The following is a 15,430-nucleotide window of genomic DNA, read 5'->3' on the forward strand; positions in this document are numbered from 1 at the left end:
AACGAAACAATATTTAGAATTTTCCTTTTATTGCAATTGCATAACAACAATAACAAACTATAAAAAACTCACAAAAGAAACATTCATAAACTTATATAAAAAAAGTTGCTTTTGTAGTATAATCTTTTTGAGTAATGAATGGGGAATTTAGGTCTGAATATAATACGAATAATAAACGGGAGTGAAACGTGATAACCCACAAATGTGTGTTCATTACGATTTTACGAACACTTACACTTTGACGAACATCTTTCGTCTTTTGGTTTAAACCAGTTTTTTTTTTTTTTTTTTTTTTTTTTTTTTTTTTTTTTTTTTTTTTGGAAAAACCAGCTGGTTTAAACCAGCCAACCCTGATAAATAATAAACAACTTTTACCTTACCGAACACATTCAATATATTGAAAGTGCTAGTAAAAGCTGAATTACAATTTAAACTAATATACAGGTAATATGAAGGGAGTATAAAAAGTTACTCTTTATTAAAAGAAAACTTCATTTGCATTTCGCAAAATAAATAAAAATATATAAAATGTATTTTTCTTCATTTCCAAGAAAATGTGTGTGCTAACAATATTTCCTGAAGAGAATTTGAAAATAAATAAATAAATAAAATATTTTAAAATTAAGCTTAATCCCTGAATATGGAAATGAATACGAAGGTAAATACTATAAGAAATGATTTCAAAAAGGACATGGTTAATTGAACTTGAACATCCTGCTGATGTTAGGTAAGAAGGGATCTACTGTAAAGTGGCACCTGAATAACTCCAATCTTTATCCGAGAAAAGTATTCCAATAAGCCAGTCGGTCAGAAGGGGGAACAAGGAGCAGCTCTAACAATTGGTGGGAAGTGTTCCTAGCTCGGATTCAAACCACGCGGGTTACATCTTGTCCAAAGACAATACGGAAATTCAGTGATAGAACACTCTTCCGTGGTGCGAGGAATTCTTTATTCGAACCCAGAGCATGTGGATTTGTGATGGATAACAACATAGTTTCCTAGCATTTCTGATTCTCCCGTTTCCTCCCTCAATCTTGTTACTCTTCCATAAGCATTCATTATCATTAATCATTTCTTACCTTCAGTTTACAGTGCATTCATTTCTTCAGTCGTGCCCACGTGTTTCCCCGGTCTTCAGTTGATCTCGCTATTTTTGCTTTAATCATCCATCTTCTTTAGTCTATTATATAAATTTGAGATGATTTCATCACAACTTACCTTTCCAGTTTTCCTACATCTCTCTTCGTATGCTTCATGCTTGAACCAATCCTCATCGCTATACTATGAAATTAAATAATTTAAATTCCGTTTTTGGAAGGAGTTTGTCCACAAAGTTCGTTCTATATAGATTGGATAGGTGCACATTTCTGTCATCACAGTCAAAAATTGGCAACTTATTTCGCCCAGAAATAAATAAATTATAGTTATGCCAACTCATTTGCGCTACGAATAAATATGATGAAATTGATATAAATAAGTAAATTTCAGGACTCAATCGATTTGTAGTAGTTTCTTCAATCCAAAGTTCAGATTATTTTTTTAATGGTCGAAATTAGAGTAGATTGGTCCTTGCTATCAATAAGTATAAACGTTGATCTATTAGAGAAGTTACGTCATTACGAACTATGACCATCTTTTAGGGCAAAGGAATCCTAATTTTGGAAAATAGAATACAATTACCATACGACTTGGTAAGTTAATTACCTATTTAACATGTTACATACGGTAATTGTTTTCGGTACTTACGGAATATCATTAATGAAGATATGTGGGATAACAAATGAAGGCATAAGAATGGCGAAACTTTTCAAAGAAAAAAGATCCACCAAAAATGTTTCATGTGAGGTATTGCACTTTACGAGGCGAAAACATGGCACAACGCGAGAAATATGATGGACGACTCGGGTCTTTTGAGATGTGGGCATGGAAAGAATGATAAAATATAGCTAATGAGAAAGTGTTCGGAACAGTAGGAAAGAAAAGAAGAAAAGCACATATTATTTAATTTAATTAATTTAGGAACAAAAATCATCACAGGGAAAACTAATTGCAAGCCTTAAGCAAACCTTGTAGTGACATCTTGTGTTGAAGGTACAGATTATTCACATACTCATTCGTAAACACGTTTTAAGTTGGAATTATATTATATTCAAAAAGATAATTTTGACGTATAGAGCCTGTTCGCCCGAAATTTGTGTAATATTTTGTTACCGAGGATGCATGCAAAAATTAAGGAAATCTAGTCGGAAGAAGTCGTGAAAATTTTATTGCAAAAGTCGACTCAATAAACAGCCAGAAGTAGGAAGTTAAATAGGTAAAATCATCTTGAAATCAGTTATAACAATAGATTTATGCGCAGTGGATTTGGACAGTATACTTTTTTTTTTTTAATTAATTAGTATCGTGAAATATTTATAAGCTATGTTGCGAAACAGAATACAAACTCATCCATAACATATTTTGGTGTATGTTTTGTACTTTCAATTAGACACAATACTAACTTAAAAAAGCTCCTGTGATTATTAATTTTCCTTTAAATTCTCATCTATATTTCTGGAAAAATTCGCGATTGCATTTCATCAGGATGTATTTAAGCTTAACATTGTGTAGATGTTTGGCTATCACATACCGTTACTAGAGTATAATAGCAATTCAGTGGCAATGAATTAATTATAATGATCTATGTATTCCAATAATTAAACAAATAACGGAAACTGTAGATACTATCTCATATACAATATTTCTATTTCCTATTTATTTGTAAATGGAAAGCGCACTATATAAATCAATAAAAATTAATACTTTATATTTACAGGATAACTACCAATCTTCTGAATAACAAGAAATATTCGTTAAAAAAAAATGCTTTTTCTTCGTCCGCGCAACACTACTAGAAGATTGATACAGTGAAATACAATATCAGCTTGGGAAGTCATTGTTGCCATTGCAAATTTATTTCCAGTTTGGTGATTTCTTTATCTATTTATATAAAATTTCATCATGTATTTCCATATGATAAAATTCATTTTTGCTTAAACTATTTTTGTCATTAATGGTGAAATTATATACTTCTGTATATATAAGATTGTTAAAAACATCACACATTTCACCATTAATGACAAAAATAGGTTTAAGAAAAGGGAATTCTATTATACAAAAATAAATGATGAAATTTTATATAAGTGGATAAAAAATCTCACCGAACTGAAAACAGATTTGTTATGGTAACAGTGACTCGGCAAGTTGGTATCATACTAAACTGCATATAATTTTCTGCTAGTGTTCTATGGACGAGAAGAACTTCTATGGGGTTTATAATCCCATACGATATCCCGTATAACGAGAAGTTCTGACTTGTATAACGAAGTTCTTAAATAATTGCATAAATGTGGTATTTTTGTTTGGAGCTTTGTGGCCAAATTACTATTATTATTTAAAAAGTTAAATATACATTATTAGTGCTTTCAATTAAGGACGATTTAACCTATAGTGTACACGGCTGAAGGCTGGGACGAAATAACTAGTGACACTGTAAAGTTGGATCTCGTTGAGGTGTGTAAAAATAATCTTGTTCAGTCCGGATCGAATGAGTCCAATACACCTTTCGCTACTTGACGCTATAGGATACATATTTATAGATTAATAAGTCAGTGCTTATTTTTAAATACTCTTTTTTTTTTTTTTTAAATCAATGGAATTATTTTATTGTAATTATTTGTAACCAACAAAGGAGTTTGTCTAAAATAAATAATACTCAGTTCATGACCGATTATATTTAATAGACTTTAAAAATTGCAATAACAATACTTATAAAGTGTACTTAGCAATAAAATACATTATTAAAAGTATATAAACATTTTGTATAACGACACTTTGATTCAATATATTATTGCGGAACTTTACTCAGTTTTAAAATATATATATATATTTACTACATCTCAGCTGTACAGACATTTTCAATTTGTACTTTTTTACACTGTAATGGCAGTTATATAACAAAATGAGCACAATGATTATTGCTTCTACGCGCTTTTGTACTACTTATAGCAGTTCGCAAGTTTGATTGCACAGAATATCATGATCTGCTTTGCTTTGTAGATTTAAACTTATATAAATGTATATATCTAAGGTACACATATAAAACATATTATATATATATATATATATATATATATATATATATATATATATATATATATATACATAAGGAATATAACTAACTCTATAACTATGATATTTACTTATATATCATGAAATATGGAAAGCTAGAAAATTAATTTTGTTAAGTAATAAACAAGGGTGAAGTAAGTAGTAGTAACTTTTCAAGTAGAAATTAATCTCACATACAGCCTGCCGTCTTTTCATACTATTTTCAGTTAAGTCAACTGAGCTCGCAAATGTACACTTATTAAAAATAATAATACATGTTAATATAGTTTTCTGGGTAACTAGCTTTTTGCTATTAGCTGTGGCCAATGAATATTTCTATGAAGCACTGGAATCTCTCGCGAAGACTACATTTCTATGCCGGCTTTCTGTCATTGCAAAGATGTTACTGCTTCTAACAATTACTTTATATTTGTGAATTATTGATATTTATGTGCTTGTTTGAGAGAGCAAATTATTTACGTAGCTAACAAACAAATCAAACAACTGAATTTTTAGGAGTGCATCTTGAGCATAGCAAAACCGATAATCGAATCCTGTAATAGGCTGGAAGAAAGAAAAGTTACAGTAGCCGCAGTATAGTTTCATGTTTTTTGTTCAACTCGATATTCCAATTCAATTAAACCCAGGATTAATTGTCAAATCAAACTATTACAATCGAATTGGGCTTAGAACATTATCACAATTACTACTACCCATATATCACATTACTTTTAACTGTGTATTAGTATGAAGCTGTGAAACGAAAAACATTGTATCACAAACTAAAATAATAAAACCTTTATTACAAGTTCACCTGAAATTCCTTATGCCAGGAATATTTTTGTTATAATATTAGTTTCTTTATACATTTGCCAAAGCAGGTATCAGATTACAATATATGTCAATGCCTTTCAGAAATATCTTTTCATTAAGAAATTCATCGTGGTCATGAAGCAGCACTGGTGTATTGTTCATAGGTGAGAATCCAATAGCTGGTATTCCAAGCTGAAAATAATATAAAATTAGGAAATGCAGTGCAGGCTAACAGTTAAGACATACTTCTTGAGAAATTGATACTAAGTTTGCTCAATATCAAATTGCAAACTTACCATATGTGTTGATGGGCTACATTTAAAATCTTTCTCGAATACCTTAATCAGGCAAACGATTGACATCGGGAGTTACATAATAATTTAATGTAAGGTGAATATTAGATGATGATGATGATGGTGGTGATGGTGGTGGTGGTAGTAGTAGTAGTAGTAGTAGTAGTAGTAGTAGTAGTAGTAGTACTACTACTACTACTACTACTACTACTACTAATAATAATAATAATAATAATAATAATAATAATAATAATAATAATGACACAAATATCGTGTTTACAACTATTTATTTCATAAAGCTAGTTTTATTTTTAAAATCGTGTTATAATCGTAATTTGTTTTAAACAGTTTATTCTCTTGTTTTACGGAATTAATTCTTGAAAGCAGAAGGTTTGATGTATGTAACTATAAACTGAATTAAGATTTTTGTACAAATTTTTAAAATCTGTATTTAATATCTATTTTCTGATTTTTATAAAGAATGTTTCTAATGTTCCTCTTTCCGATGAAGAAATTTTAAAAATGTATTTTACCTATCCATTCTTTTATTGATAAAAAATATTTCTCTTAGTCGCCTATATACAGGTGTATGAGCATCTGCACGTAATTCATTGATACACTCCCGCTAATCCAATGAACTTAATTAGCATAGCTTGTGTGTTTCCTTTTTGGACTGTGCGTATGATGTTCATCCATTTCATATCGTCTCGCTGTTTAAAAGGGATGTTAAAATCGCAATCAGTCCATCAAAGCAACCTACAATATTCATCTTTTGTTTACATTTACCCTATCTCACGATGTCAACAGTTTGTCCACTGGAAGAAAGAAAAAAATGCATCTAAACCATAAAAATAACTAATTGTTTCGTTGTTCATGGTCGAATGTCAGCTACAGAACTACTGACTGCTATGCCTCAAAGTATTTTTTTTTTTTTTTTTTTTTTAATTTAGTTAATTTACATCTCGGGAATTAACAATTTCAATTTTAACGTTTAAAAATGATCGTTAAAGATATTTATCAACTTAGTTTACTCAAGTTATATTTTCACTTTGTAATTCTTGATCGGTAACCGAAAAAAAAAGCTGATAAAAAAAATCCTGCCAAAATATAACTTTTTTTTCTTTTTTGCTACAAAGCTCTTGCTGTGGTTTATTGCAAAGAAATCTGCTACATTGTACAGTAACGAGGGAGCAAATAGATTATATAATTTGGTTACATTTTAACACCACTTTTTTTCCCCTCCTCTCGCAATAAGTTTTAATTGCAATCATTCACCCTTTCATTTATTTCAATTTTAATTCTGATTTTTTTAATCAAAATACTTTTTTTTTCTTCTTTTTAAAGTACGTCGTTTGATGTACCTAACAGAATGCGGATTATCTGGGTGCGCGGTTAGTAATACCCAAGACTGCCAGTATGTCTGGTGTTTCCACAGCAACAGTGTCAAAGGTCTGCTTCTTCTTTCTCCCCTCAACCACTGGTTGGTGGGCAACATGGAAATTTTAAAACTTAGGCTGTCTCATACTTCGTGTCAAAGGTAATTAATTGCAAATAGAACTCCTGGTACGACATCGCCAAAGAAGGGAGCCAACCTAACAATCAAGTGGAAGGGATCGCAAAAAAGTGAACAAAACTAACAAAGAACAGTAACTATTGCGGCATAACTGACTGCGGAACTCAATCAGCATCCGGGACGACCTGTTTCTACAATCACAGTACAATAAGAGCTGCACACCCTTAATATCCGCAATCGACTTGCTTTATCGAGACCTCTGAAAACGGCCAATATGCTGGCGTAATTATAAATGGTGCCGAAAACATAACACATATACCACCAATACTTGGAAAAGAGTAATATAGCCCAATAAGTCATCTTTCTCCTTGTTTCTAACAGCAGATCTGATTTATGTGTGGCGGATGCCTAAAGAGGGGCATGCTAAAGACTGCCATGGCGCAGCTTAAACATGGCAGTGGCTCGGTGGTGTGGGCTGCAGTTTCATGGTATTATGTTACTCCCAACAACGAATTATTTCCTGTGATTATATAGACGCCATACGTGATTTGGTGCATCCTATGGTGCAAATATTTCGTAACAACGATGCAGTCGACAACCCGGCATCTATGGACATTAGTTCCCTCTATCCCTTCACTACACATTATTGAACATCTATGGCCAGTTTTACAGCAGTGAGATTAGCGCGATTTTCTGTTACATCATCAATAACGCAACTGAATGATATATTCATCGTGTTGTTCGACAATCTTCAGGTTGGAGTGCTCTTAAATGCATTTCAAACAGGATACACGAGACAAACGTGAAATTTGTGGAAGTTAAACATCCGCCCTTATCGCTTTCCTTTGGAAACTTTACCGTCTTATCTGTAGACATGAATCCACTGAATCACATACGGAACAGTTTAAACTTTGAAAATCAGATATTCTACCTAAGACTTTTTCTAACCACTTCTTCACTGCTGTCAAATTTTTGTTCTACATCTTGTCAGTCGTTATTTTTCATCGGTAACACAGACAAAAATCTGCGCATTTTCTTTTTATTGCATCCACAGAAAGAAGGGAAGCAGCAAATCAACTCTCACAGGACTTTCCAATCCGCTGTTCCTAAGCGTGAATCTCTTATTACCTAGGTATAATAATTCTTTATATGTTTTGATTATATAGGCGTAATCATTTTTCTTAATGATTGGCGATGTGAGCTAACATCATGAGTCACAGACACTGATACTAGCGCCAAGCAGTTTTAGTGAGGTTTCAGTTAAGATGGTCAGAGTGTACTTAAATTCATGTACTCGAATTTTACTCTTCGATTGAAAAGATCACGCTAAGTGAACTTTGTGGTGGACAAACACCGTGTGCGTGGGTTTTCTCGGGGTCCTCCCGTTTCCTCCCACTTTCTTCATTCCACCATATCATTCATTTCTCATCATCATCGTCTCCTTTAGCCTAGCCGGCATTACCGTGGGACGTAAAACTCAAAGATTTCATTTTTCATCTCATTTTTTAAGATTGAAAATTTAATACCTGTGATAAATATGTCATATAACTTGTTCTTACCTGACGTATGTAACGACTATCTGTGCCTCCAGGAAATATAGCGGGCTTCAGTTTTATTTGCCTGTAAATAAATGAACACATGCATAGAATTTTTAAAATCAAGACATGGTACAATCGCTTAGCCACAACGAACATATTTATAAAAATAGGAAACAATGTATAATTGTAATATACGAAAGTGACTTTACACGCTTCTCGACTAATTGAGTAGCTCATTTCCAAAGAGGCCCTTGTCTACCAAGAGAAAATTTTGAGAAACTGAAGAAAAATTGTCATACGTATTTTTTTGAGGAAAACTTGCAATATTTTTGTATGCTTTGCTGAAGTAATATATAAATGTTTAATTCATGCAGCGCATGCACATAACCGTATAATATTCATAAATTGAGAAAAAAAATGTTTGGACAAAGAGCGTTTTGGAACTGTGTAGAGGACAAGGGGCATTTTGGTTTTGTACAATACGGATAAGGACATGTTTGTTTTTGTATCTGAAAACAAACCAATTTTATTTTTAAAAGACACTGTAATACATATAAAAAGCATTGTAATTCAGACAAATTACTTCTCCACATACATCAGAAGAGACCCTGGAACACTATAATAGTGTGTGTCTGAAAACATCACTTCATTTTCAAAAAAAGATTGTAATACAGACAAATTGTAACAAATACTTTTTTTTTCTTTCTTTCGTTCGCCTCTAACTCTATGACGTTTCTGTGATTCACTACTACTGTACTTCAAAATAAGGCTATCCTGATCAATTTTAAGCGTTTCATAGGAACTATTGATTGAGTAAAATATCTGCTGGATTCTACGGACATCTTGCAATGTTAAGGATGAACAATGAAAGACTTTCCTCTCTTTATGGTCACAGTTTGGAAGTGAAGGAAGCTTTGGTGAATGTCTAAGTTTCTTTTCCTTATTCTTCTTCCATATGGCAGGAATACGAGTTTTCTTACGTCCTTGACCGGTGATAGCAGGCCTGACATTCCCTTCCCGTTTCACTGCAACTTAGGCTTCATTGGCAGAATTATCTATGTTCATGATCAACGTACGTCCACAAACAAAAGGACTACTCCAAAGAATAATTATTTTGAATTGAAATTACACCTCACTGACGTATTATCAACTACACAAATTACATTAGTCAACAGTCACAAAGACGCGACATCACCACAGTATAGCAGAAAATCTGATCGTCAAATTTCGTTGCTCTTTTATTATTATTACAAAAGCATTCTTCTCAATGCGTATAATAATAATATACTATGCAATGCAAAATGAATACATTTTTAAAAATACATGATGGGTACTTCCGTTTCAACGAAACAATGGACAGAAACCGCTTTGGAAATGGATACATTCATTTGATAGTAGAGTTCCCCGGACAAGGGTCATTTTGATTCTGTAGAACACAACTGAAAAAGAACGCACCATATTGAATGGACGAGAGTCCCTTTGGAAATGGACCAAAATTTTATTTTTATTTTTAGTGACTTTACAATCGTTTCATTCGAGTAACAAGTATATAGACCCGTGCAGATTTACGGAAGGAATCCAACGATACCAATAACTTCCAAAATTTTGGGACAAGGATCCGTTTGCAAATGGGCTACTCAATTTTAAAAATAGATACACTATATTTCCAACATTACAACTGTAGGCCTATTTTAGCATTGTCCAGAAATCGAACATTATTTGTTTTTTCGTTTTAGGCAGTTTATATTGTGAAACAAACAGGAAGATTTGGCATGTATCATGACTATCTAAATTACTTTTTGTTTCAGATATGAACACAGCATTCATGACACTTTACTGACGAACGTTTTAAGCAACACAATATATTAAAATTTGAATTTTCCACAGAAAAATCTCAGCCAACTAAAAAGGAAAAAAGTACTAGCAATATCTACAAAGTGAATTATGTTCCATTCGTCAAATTAGAGATGTGGATTGATAGGCTCATCTCATCACAGGGAATTCATCGCTGTAGTATAGAAGTATCAAAACAAAAAGAGTTTCTTCTGGTAATAAAAATGTATGTAAATACTTTAGGAACAAAAATAAAATAGTTTGAACTTTCATAGAACCACTCTGAAAAGTCTTCTTGATATTATTCAACTTTCTTGAATGAAGTACCTGTAGATGTGCTATACGGTTGTTCTTTGAGACTATAAACAGTGTTAATCTTCTACTTGTACAATTTGTTGGCATACGTTCACTAGTTACTTTGCAGAAAGCACTAATTCGAATGCCTATACAATAATTTTGCCGTACTGCTCCCTACGATTGTGTAAAATAAAATTTACACACTTTAGTTATTTATATCTGCTTAACCTGTAGGTTAAATTTTATTAAGTTGAACAAATTTATTTTACCACAATTTTATTTCAAGACACATTTGCATTTCGGTGCAACAACTTACTTAACATGTAACTAACAGGTTAAAGAGGTACAAATAGTTTATGTATTTAAAATTTCTTTTACAGATAGTTTATGTACAGTACGGATAAATTTTATATAAATCTGAATTAGTGTTTTCTGTAAAATAATTACTGGAAGCGTATTAACAAATTGTAAAAGTAGAAAATTGGTACTGGTACTGTTTATAATCTCAAGGGGACAACCGTGTAGTATATCTATCATTCAGGGAAAGCCCAACAAGAGTTTCAGAGTGATTCTTTGGAAGTGTAAACAATTTTCAAGAGTGTAATTCTTTTTGCTGACAATATCGAAGTATCTGTATATGTATTTTTATTATTAGAAGAAGCATTTCTGTTTTGACACTTCTACACCATAAAGATGGATGCCCTGTGATGTGGTGAGTTTGCCGTAGAATCTTTAAGCAAACACCGCTGAGGAAAATGGAAGATCCCATTACAAATTCCAGCAATTAATAAGTAACAGCAGAGATAAAGCTTCTTTTGATACTTACATCTTATCACACTCAGTTTTGAATGCTGTCCACCATGGGTTGCTCCCATCTAATTTGGTCACCTCTATGCTTGGATTCTTTTGTTCATACTCTAGGTAAATGCCTGGTCCAGCTTCTTGACACCAGCGATTTACCATTGCTTCAAATTCATCGTGGTTTACATCAGGAGCCAATCTGATGTCGAAAACAACCACTAATTCTGGAGGTACTACATTTGACTGGACGCCACCCTATATTGACGAATTAACATTAAATTAAAATTCACGTTCCTACATAGCAATATTAAACTCTACGATATACAAAGAGCAGAATAATGCACAACTAAACTGAAACTCGAATCTGGATCTCCAACTTACATTACTCAGTCCGCTTTCTGAACAGTCATACATAAAACCAGTTATTTCCTCCACTTATCATATATGATATTAAATTTTCTCAAACATATAGGTGAGTACCTGATTGGAACAGAAATTCTCGAACTAGCAAGTAAAAAGTTGCTTACCAGAAATAAGATACAATTCCATCACATAAACAAAAAACATAAAATAAATAGTAAATCTTCATGAAACGCTTCATCAGACAAGGAGAAGAAAGAGTAGAAAAATGTTAATAACTGAGAAGAGCATAAAGCAATGCCATAATGGCATCCAGAGGCACAAAAAATAATAATTTATTACTGTAGCATCATTTGTCACATAAAGACACTTATTATTTATTTTGTGCTAACAGTAAACAACTTCTCACCTGAAAATAACACTAAAATATCAGGAAAGCAAGGCAATCGCTACATGCATCTGCGTGCTTCTCTCAACACCATTTCATTTGGTTTTCAAGTTTTTCTAACATGGACGTTAATTTTTTTCGGTCGGGGGAACCAGGAGACATCTACCGCATAGACTGTCACTTAAGTCTCCAGATCGTAGGTACAAATTATATTTCTGACATTCAACGACTTATGCTCTGCACATAACTATCGCCGTATACGTCAGTCGGCATTCGAAATGTTTCAGTTGGCGACTTTTTAAGTTTCAAAAGAAACTTTATGTTAATCTTTTGTTCCACTTTCTGATACAGTACGTTTACACGTGTTCACAGAATGACGCATCACTCGGAACAGCCAAGGTCGGGCGAGTCCAAATTTTATGCAGACGGAGGAACGGATGATGCTTTTAGTGGAAATGCTATCGTTTATGAAATATAAATTCAATGCAATTTCTAGTTTAATGTCCTACAATTATGCATCTAGGCAAGGGAAATAATGATGATGATGATAATGAAGAAGTTGAGGAATGAAGTAAGTGGAAAGAAAGGGAGAACCGTGAGAAAACCTACACACATGGTATTTGTTCACCACAAAGCCCACTTGGTGCGAGCTGCAATCGAACCAGGGACCAAATATAAATTCAGTACACACACACATATATATATATGTTACACCTCGTACATGCTATTAAGGTAAGTACTATGTTTTTGAACACCCCTTGTAACATGGTAGGAATGTCCTGATGTCCCATTGTGTGCTGCGCTGTGTTGAGATCAACTACCACTTACTATCATCTCCTGTGCACCAAACAGACAATTAAATGCAGCTCTCGAATGACGATTTTCAACTTTTGGTTGAAAAACGTGGACTCTGTAATTGCTTAAAGAGCTATGTATGGAGGCAATTCAACAAACCTATAATCTGTCAAAATTTAAAATATCGAAAGCCACGTTACATGCTGCTAGAAATGCACTGCAAACTAAAAAACAGCACTGAAGAAAGAAATGTAAAATGAATTACGATAAATCACAGATTTAAGACCTTAGAAGCACGGTAAAGAACATAAATGGATTTTAATAGCGAGCTGCACATATATTCGGCAAAGGTAGCCTGCACTGGTCAACATAAGAATCACTGGTGAGGTATTTTCAGACAATGCTCCCTCTCACACGGCGCAGATTACCATGCACAAAATTAGCACTGTGTGGCTTAAGAGAGTTAGAATATGATCTCTTGTATTCATATAGGATTCATCATAGAGCACGAGTAGACAGGGCAATGGATATAGGTGGAGGTTGTGATGGGATCCTCTATCGGAAGTGGTACGGAGTGAGAGGAGGCTGCCAGCCTCCTACACGGATCAATGACATGAACCTTTGGGCCGCTTAGGATACCTACCAAATGGGCGAGTAAGACGTGCCCTTGGATCCGGGAGGTGGAGGTCGGGTTTTGCGCGGTATCTCTTAGCGCTTTTGAACGAGAAGTGCGTAGGCAGGGCCAGGATCCGGGTCATCGCGGGGTTCCTGGTTTTGGTTGGACTCTACCGGGGCTGTGGTCATACTGTGGGATTCGGTAACTTGGGGCTATTCTCCAAACAGGGAGATGAGCTTGCCTTATAACACTCGGGTGCCGTCACTGCTTTCCTACTCGCTGGAAAATAAAATAAAATCTTTCAGTTTAACGTCCTACGATTATGCCCTTTAGGCTAAGAAAATGGATGATTAAGGCAAGTGAGTGGTGGAAGAACTGGTGGAATGATAATGTGAGAGGAAATGGAAGAACCAGAGAAAACCCACGGACACGATGTTATATACCACAAACTTAATTGGCCAGGGATCACATGCACCGGAAGTAAGCGCTCTACCACTGAGTCACCGTGTCCCTCTCCTACTCGCTACAGAAGGCGCCGTAGTTCGTAAAGGCATAAATGCCGAGATGCTCCGGCTCTGTCACTAGTATCTGACTGTATTTCTTTTGGAAGTACTTCCTTACGGGCTGATCAAACTGATATGGTCGGCATGAACGATGGAGAATAGTGTCTTGTCTCCTCCAGACTCTTCACCCTAATGACAGGGCACTGAAATGCGCTTGTATGATTGATAGACGATTGTAGACTATGCAGGCAATTATTTCCGATGAATAAACCCACTGCTGTCATTAAGCATATTTTATTTGTACCTTCGAAATGTGCATAAACTTTCTTTGTTAGCTAATAACTGATCAATCAAACTAATAATTTATGGGATAAATTAGTAGTAACGGTTCTAAACAAATATACTTTTCAAAAATATTTCAAAAACGTTCTCCTGTAACACGCAAAGCAGAGCATCTTGCACATTAAATGACCATAAAAATAACTTAATTACTATCCTACCTCAAGTAAGCACTGAAGACAACACGATAAAAGTTGTTGAAATATTAGTCAGATTTTCACTTCACGAATACTAGGGTAAGAATTATTCTATTTCTAAGTAAGGTGTGTTCTTGCCACTTTAACTGATGTAGAGAGTACTTTACCACAATTAACAACTCTGATTTCTACTATTACCGAAAAAATATAACACCTTGTAATCCCTATAGAAAATCTGAGTTTAATCTTACAGTGTATACATGTAATAAATTTATTTATGTTCATGTCTATGATTTTATATCATATCTCGTATGTGAAATTTCTTTATAAAATCTATTCTCTAATAATAATACTTACCGCTAATACAATCCAGTGTTTTTGAATAGCGTGAAAGAAGAAATATATATATATATATATGTACGTACAAAACACGTTTTAAAACATGTATTCCATTCATAAGTTGACTATAATGCACTGGAAGGATTGGTTCAAGTTTTTAAGCAAATAATGAAATGGTATTCACAAATTAACATAGAAATCGAGATATCTCATCTATTCATGTGCACAACTTTATCAAATTATTAAGAAATTTGAGAATTACCTTGACTTAAAACTATCTTAAATGTAACCAAAGTGTCTGTATACTCTAAGGCCTCTAAGAACTTAAGCCGACTAGCCGGCGATTTGACATTGAAAGACGTGTCGTCAGCACATCATCAGGAATCTCATCTCCATTATTGCTGGCCTCTTTCTTTCGCATAGCTCTTTAATCGTCCTCACAACGCTAAATAAACGCCGCAATGTCAACACATTCTGATTTTTCCCACGTCCAGATCCAGCACTTAATCTCTGTAATCTTGCTGGTACCAGTACACTAGTACTATTAGCTATTGTTCCAAAATTTGTATAAGCAATAAAGTGGTATGGGCATTATTAATGAAAAGAAAAGAAATATATTTTTATTTTCAAATATTGTAGTCTCAGATATACGCCAAGAAATAGAAATTACAGTCATGTCAGTACTTAACCCATGTCCACATACTTTATGTACGTAT

At 33.7% G+C, this 15,430-nt stretch overlaps 1 protein-coding gene across 1 annotated transcript in view; it reads right to left on the reverse strand.

The window, feature by feature from the left end:
- Positions 1-3,758: 3,758 nt before the first annotated feature.
- Positions 3,759-15,430, reverse strand: part of LOC145673247 (aminoacylase-1-like) — a 57,924-nt gene continuing 46,252 nt past the window's right edge. The window contains exons 6-8 of the mRNA XM_081742761.1: positions 11,263-11,492; positions 8,328-8,388; positions 3,759-5,154 (exon numbers count right to left, since the gene is read on the reverse strand). Of these exons, the coding sequence (XP_081598887.1) occupies positions 5,011-5,154; positions 8,328-8,388; positions 11,263-11,492 (435 nt within the window). The 3' untranslated portion in view covers positions 3,759-5,010. The remainder of the gene's footprint in view (positions 5,155-8,327; positions 8,389-11,262; positions 11,493-15,430) is intronic.

This window comes from Thermobia domestica, chromosome 16 (assembly GCF_964235325.1).
Source record: "Thermobia domestica chromosome 16, izTheDome1.hap1.1, whole genome shotgun sequence".
Classification (NCBI taxonomy): domain Eukaryota; kingdom Metazoa; phylum Arthropoda; class Insecta; order Zygentoma; family Lepismatidae; genus Thermobia; species Thermobia domestica.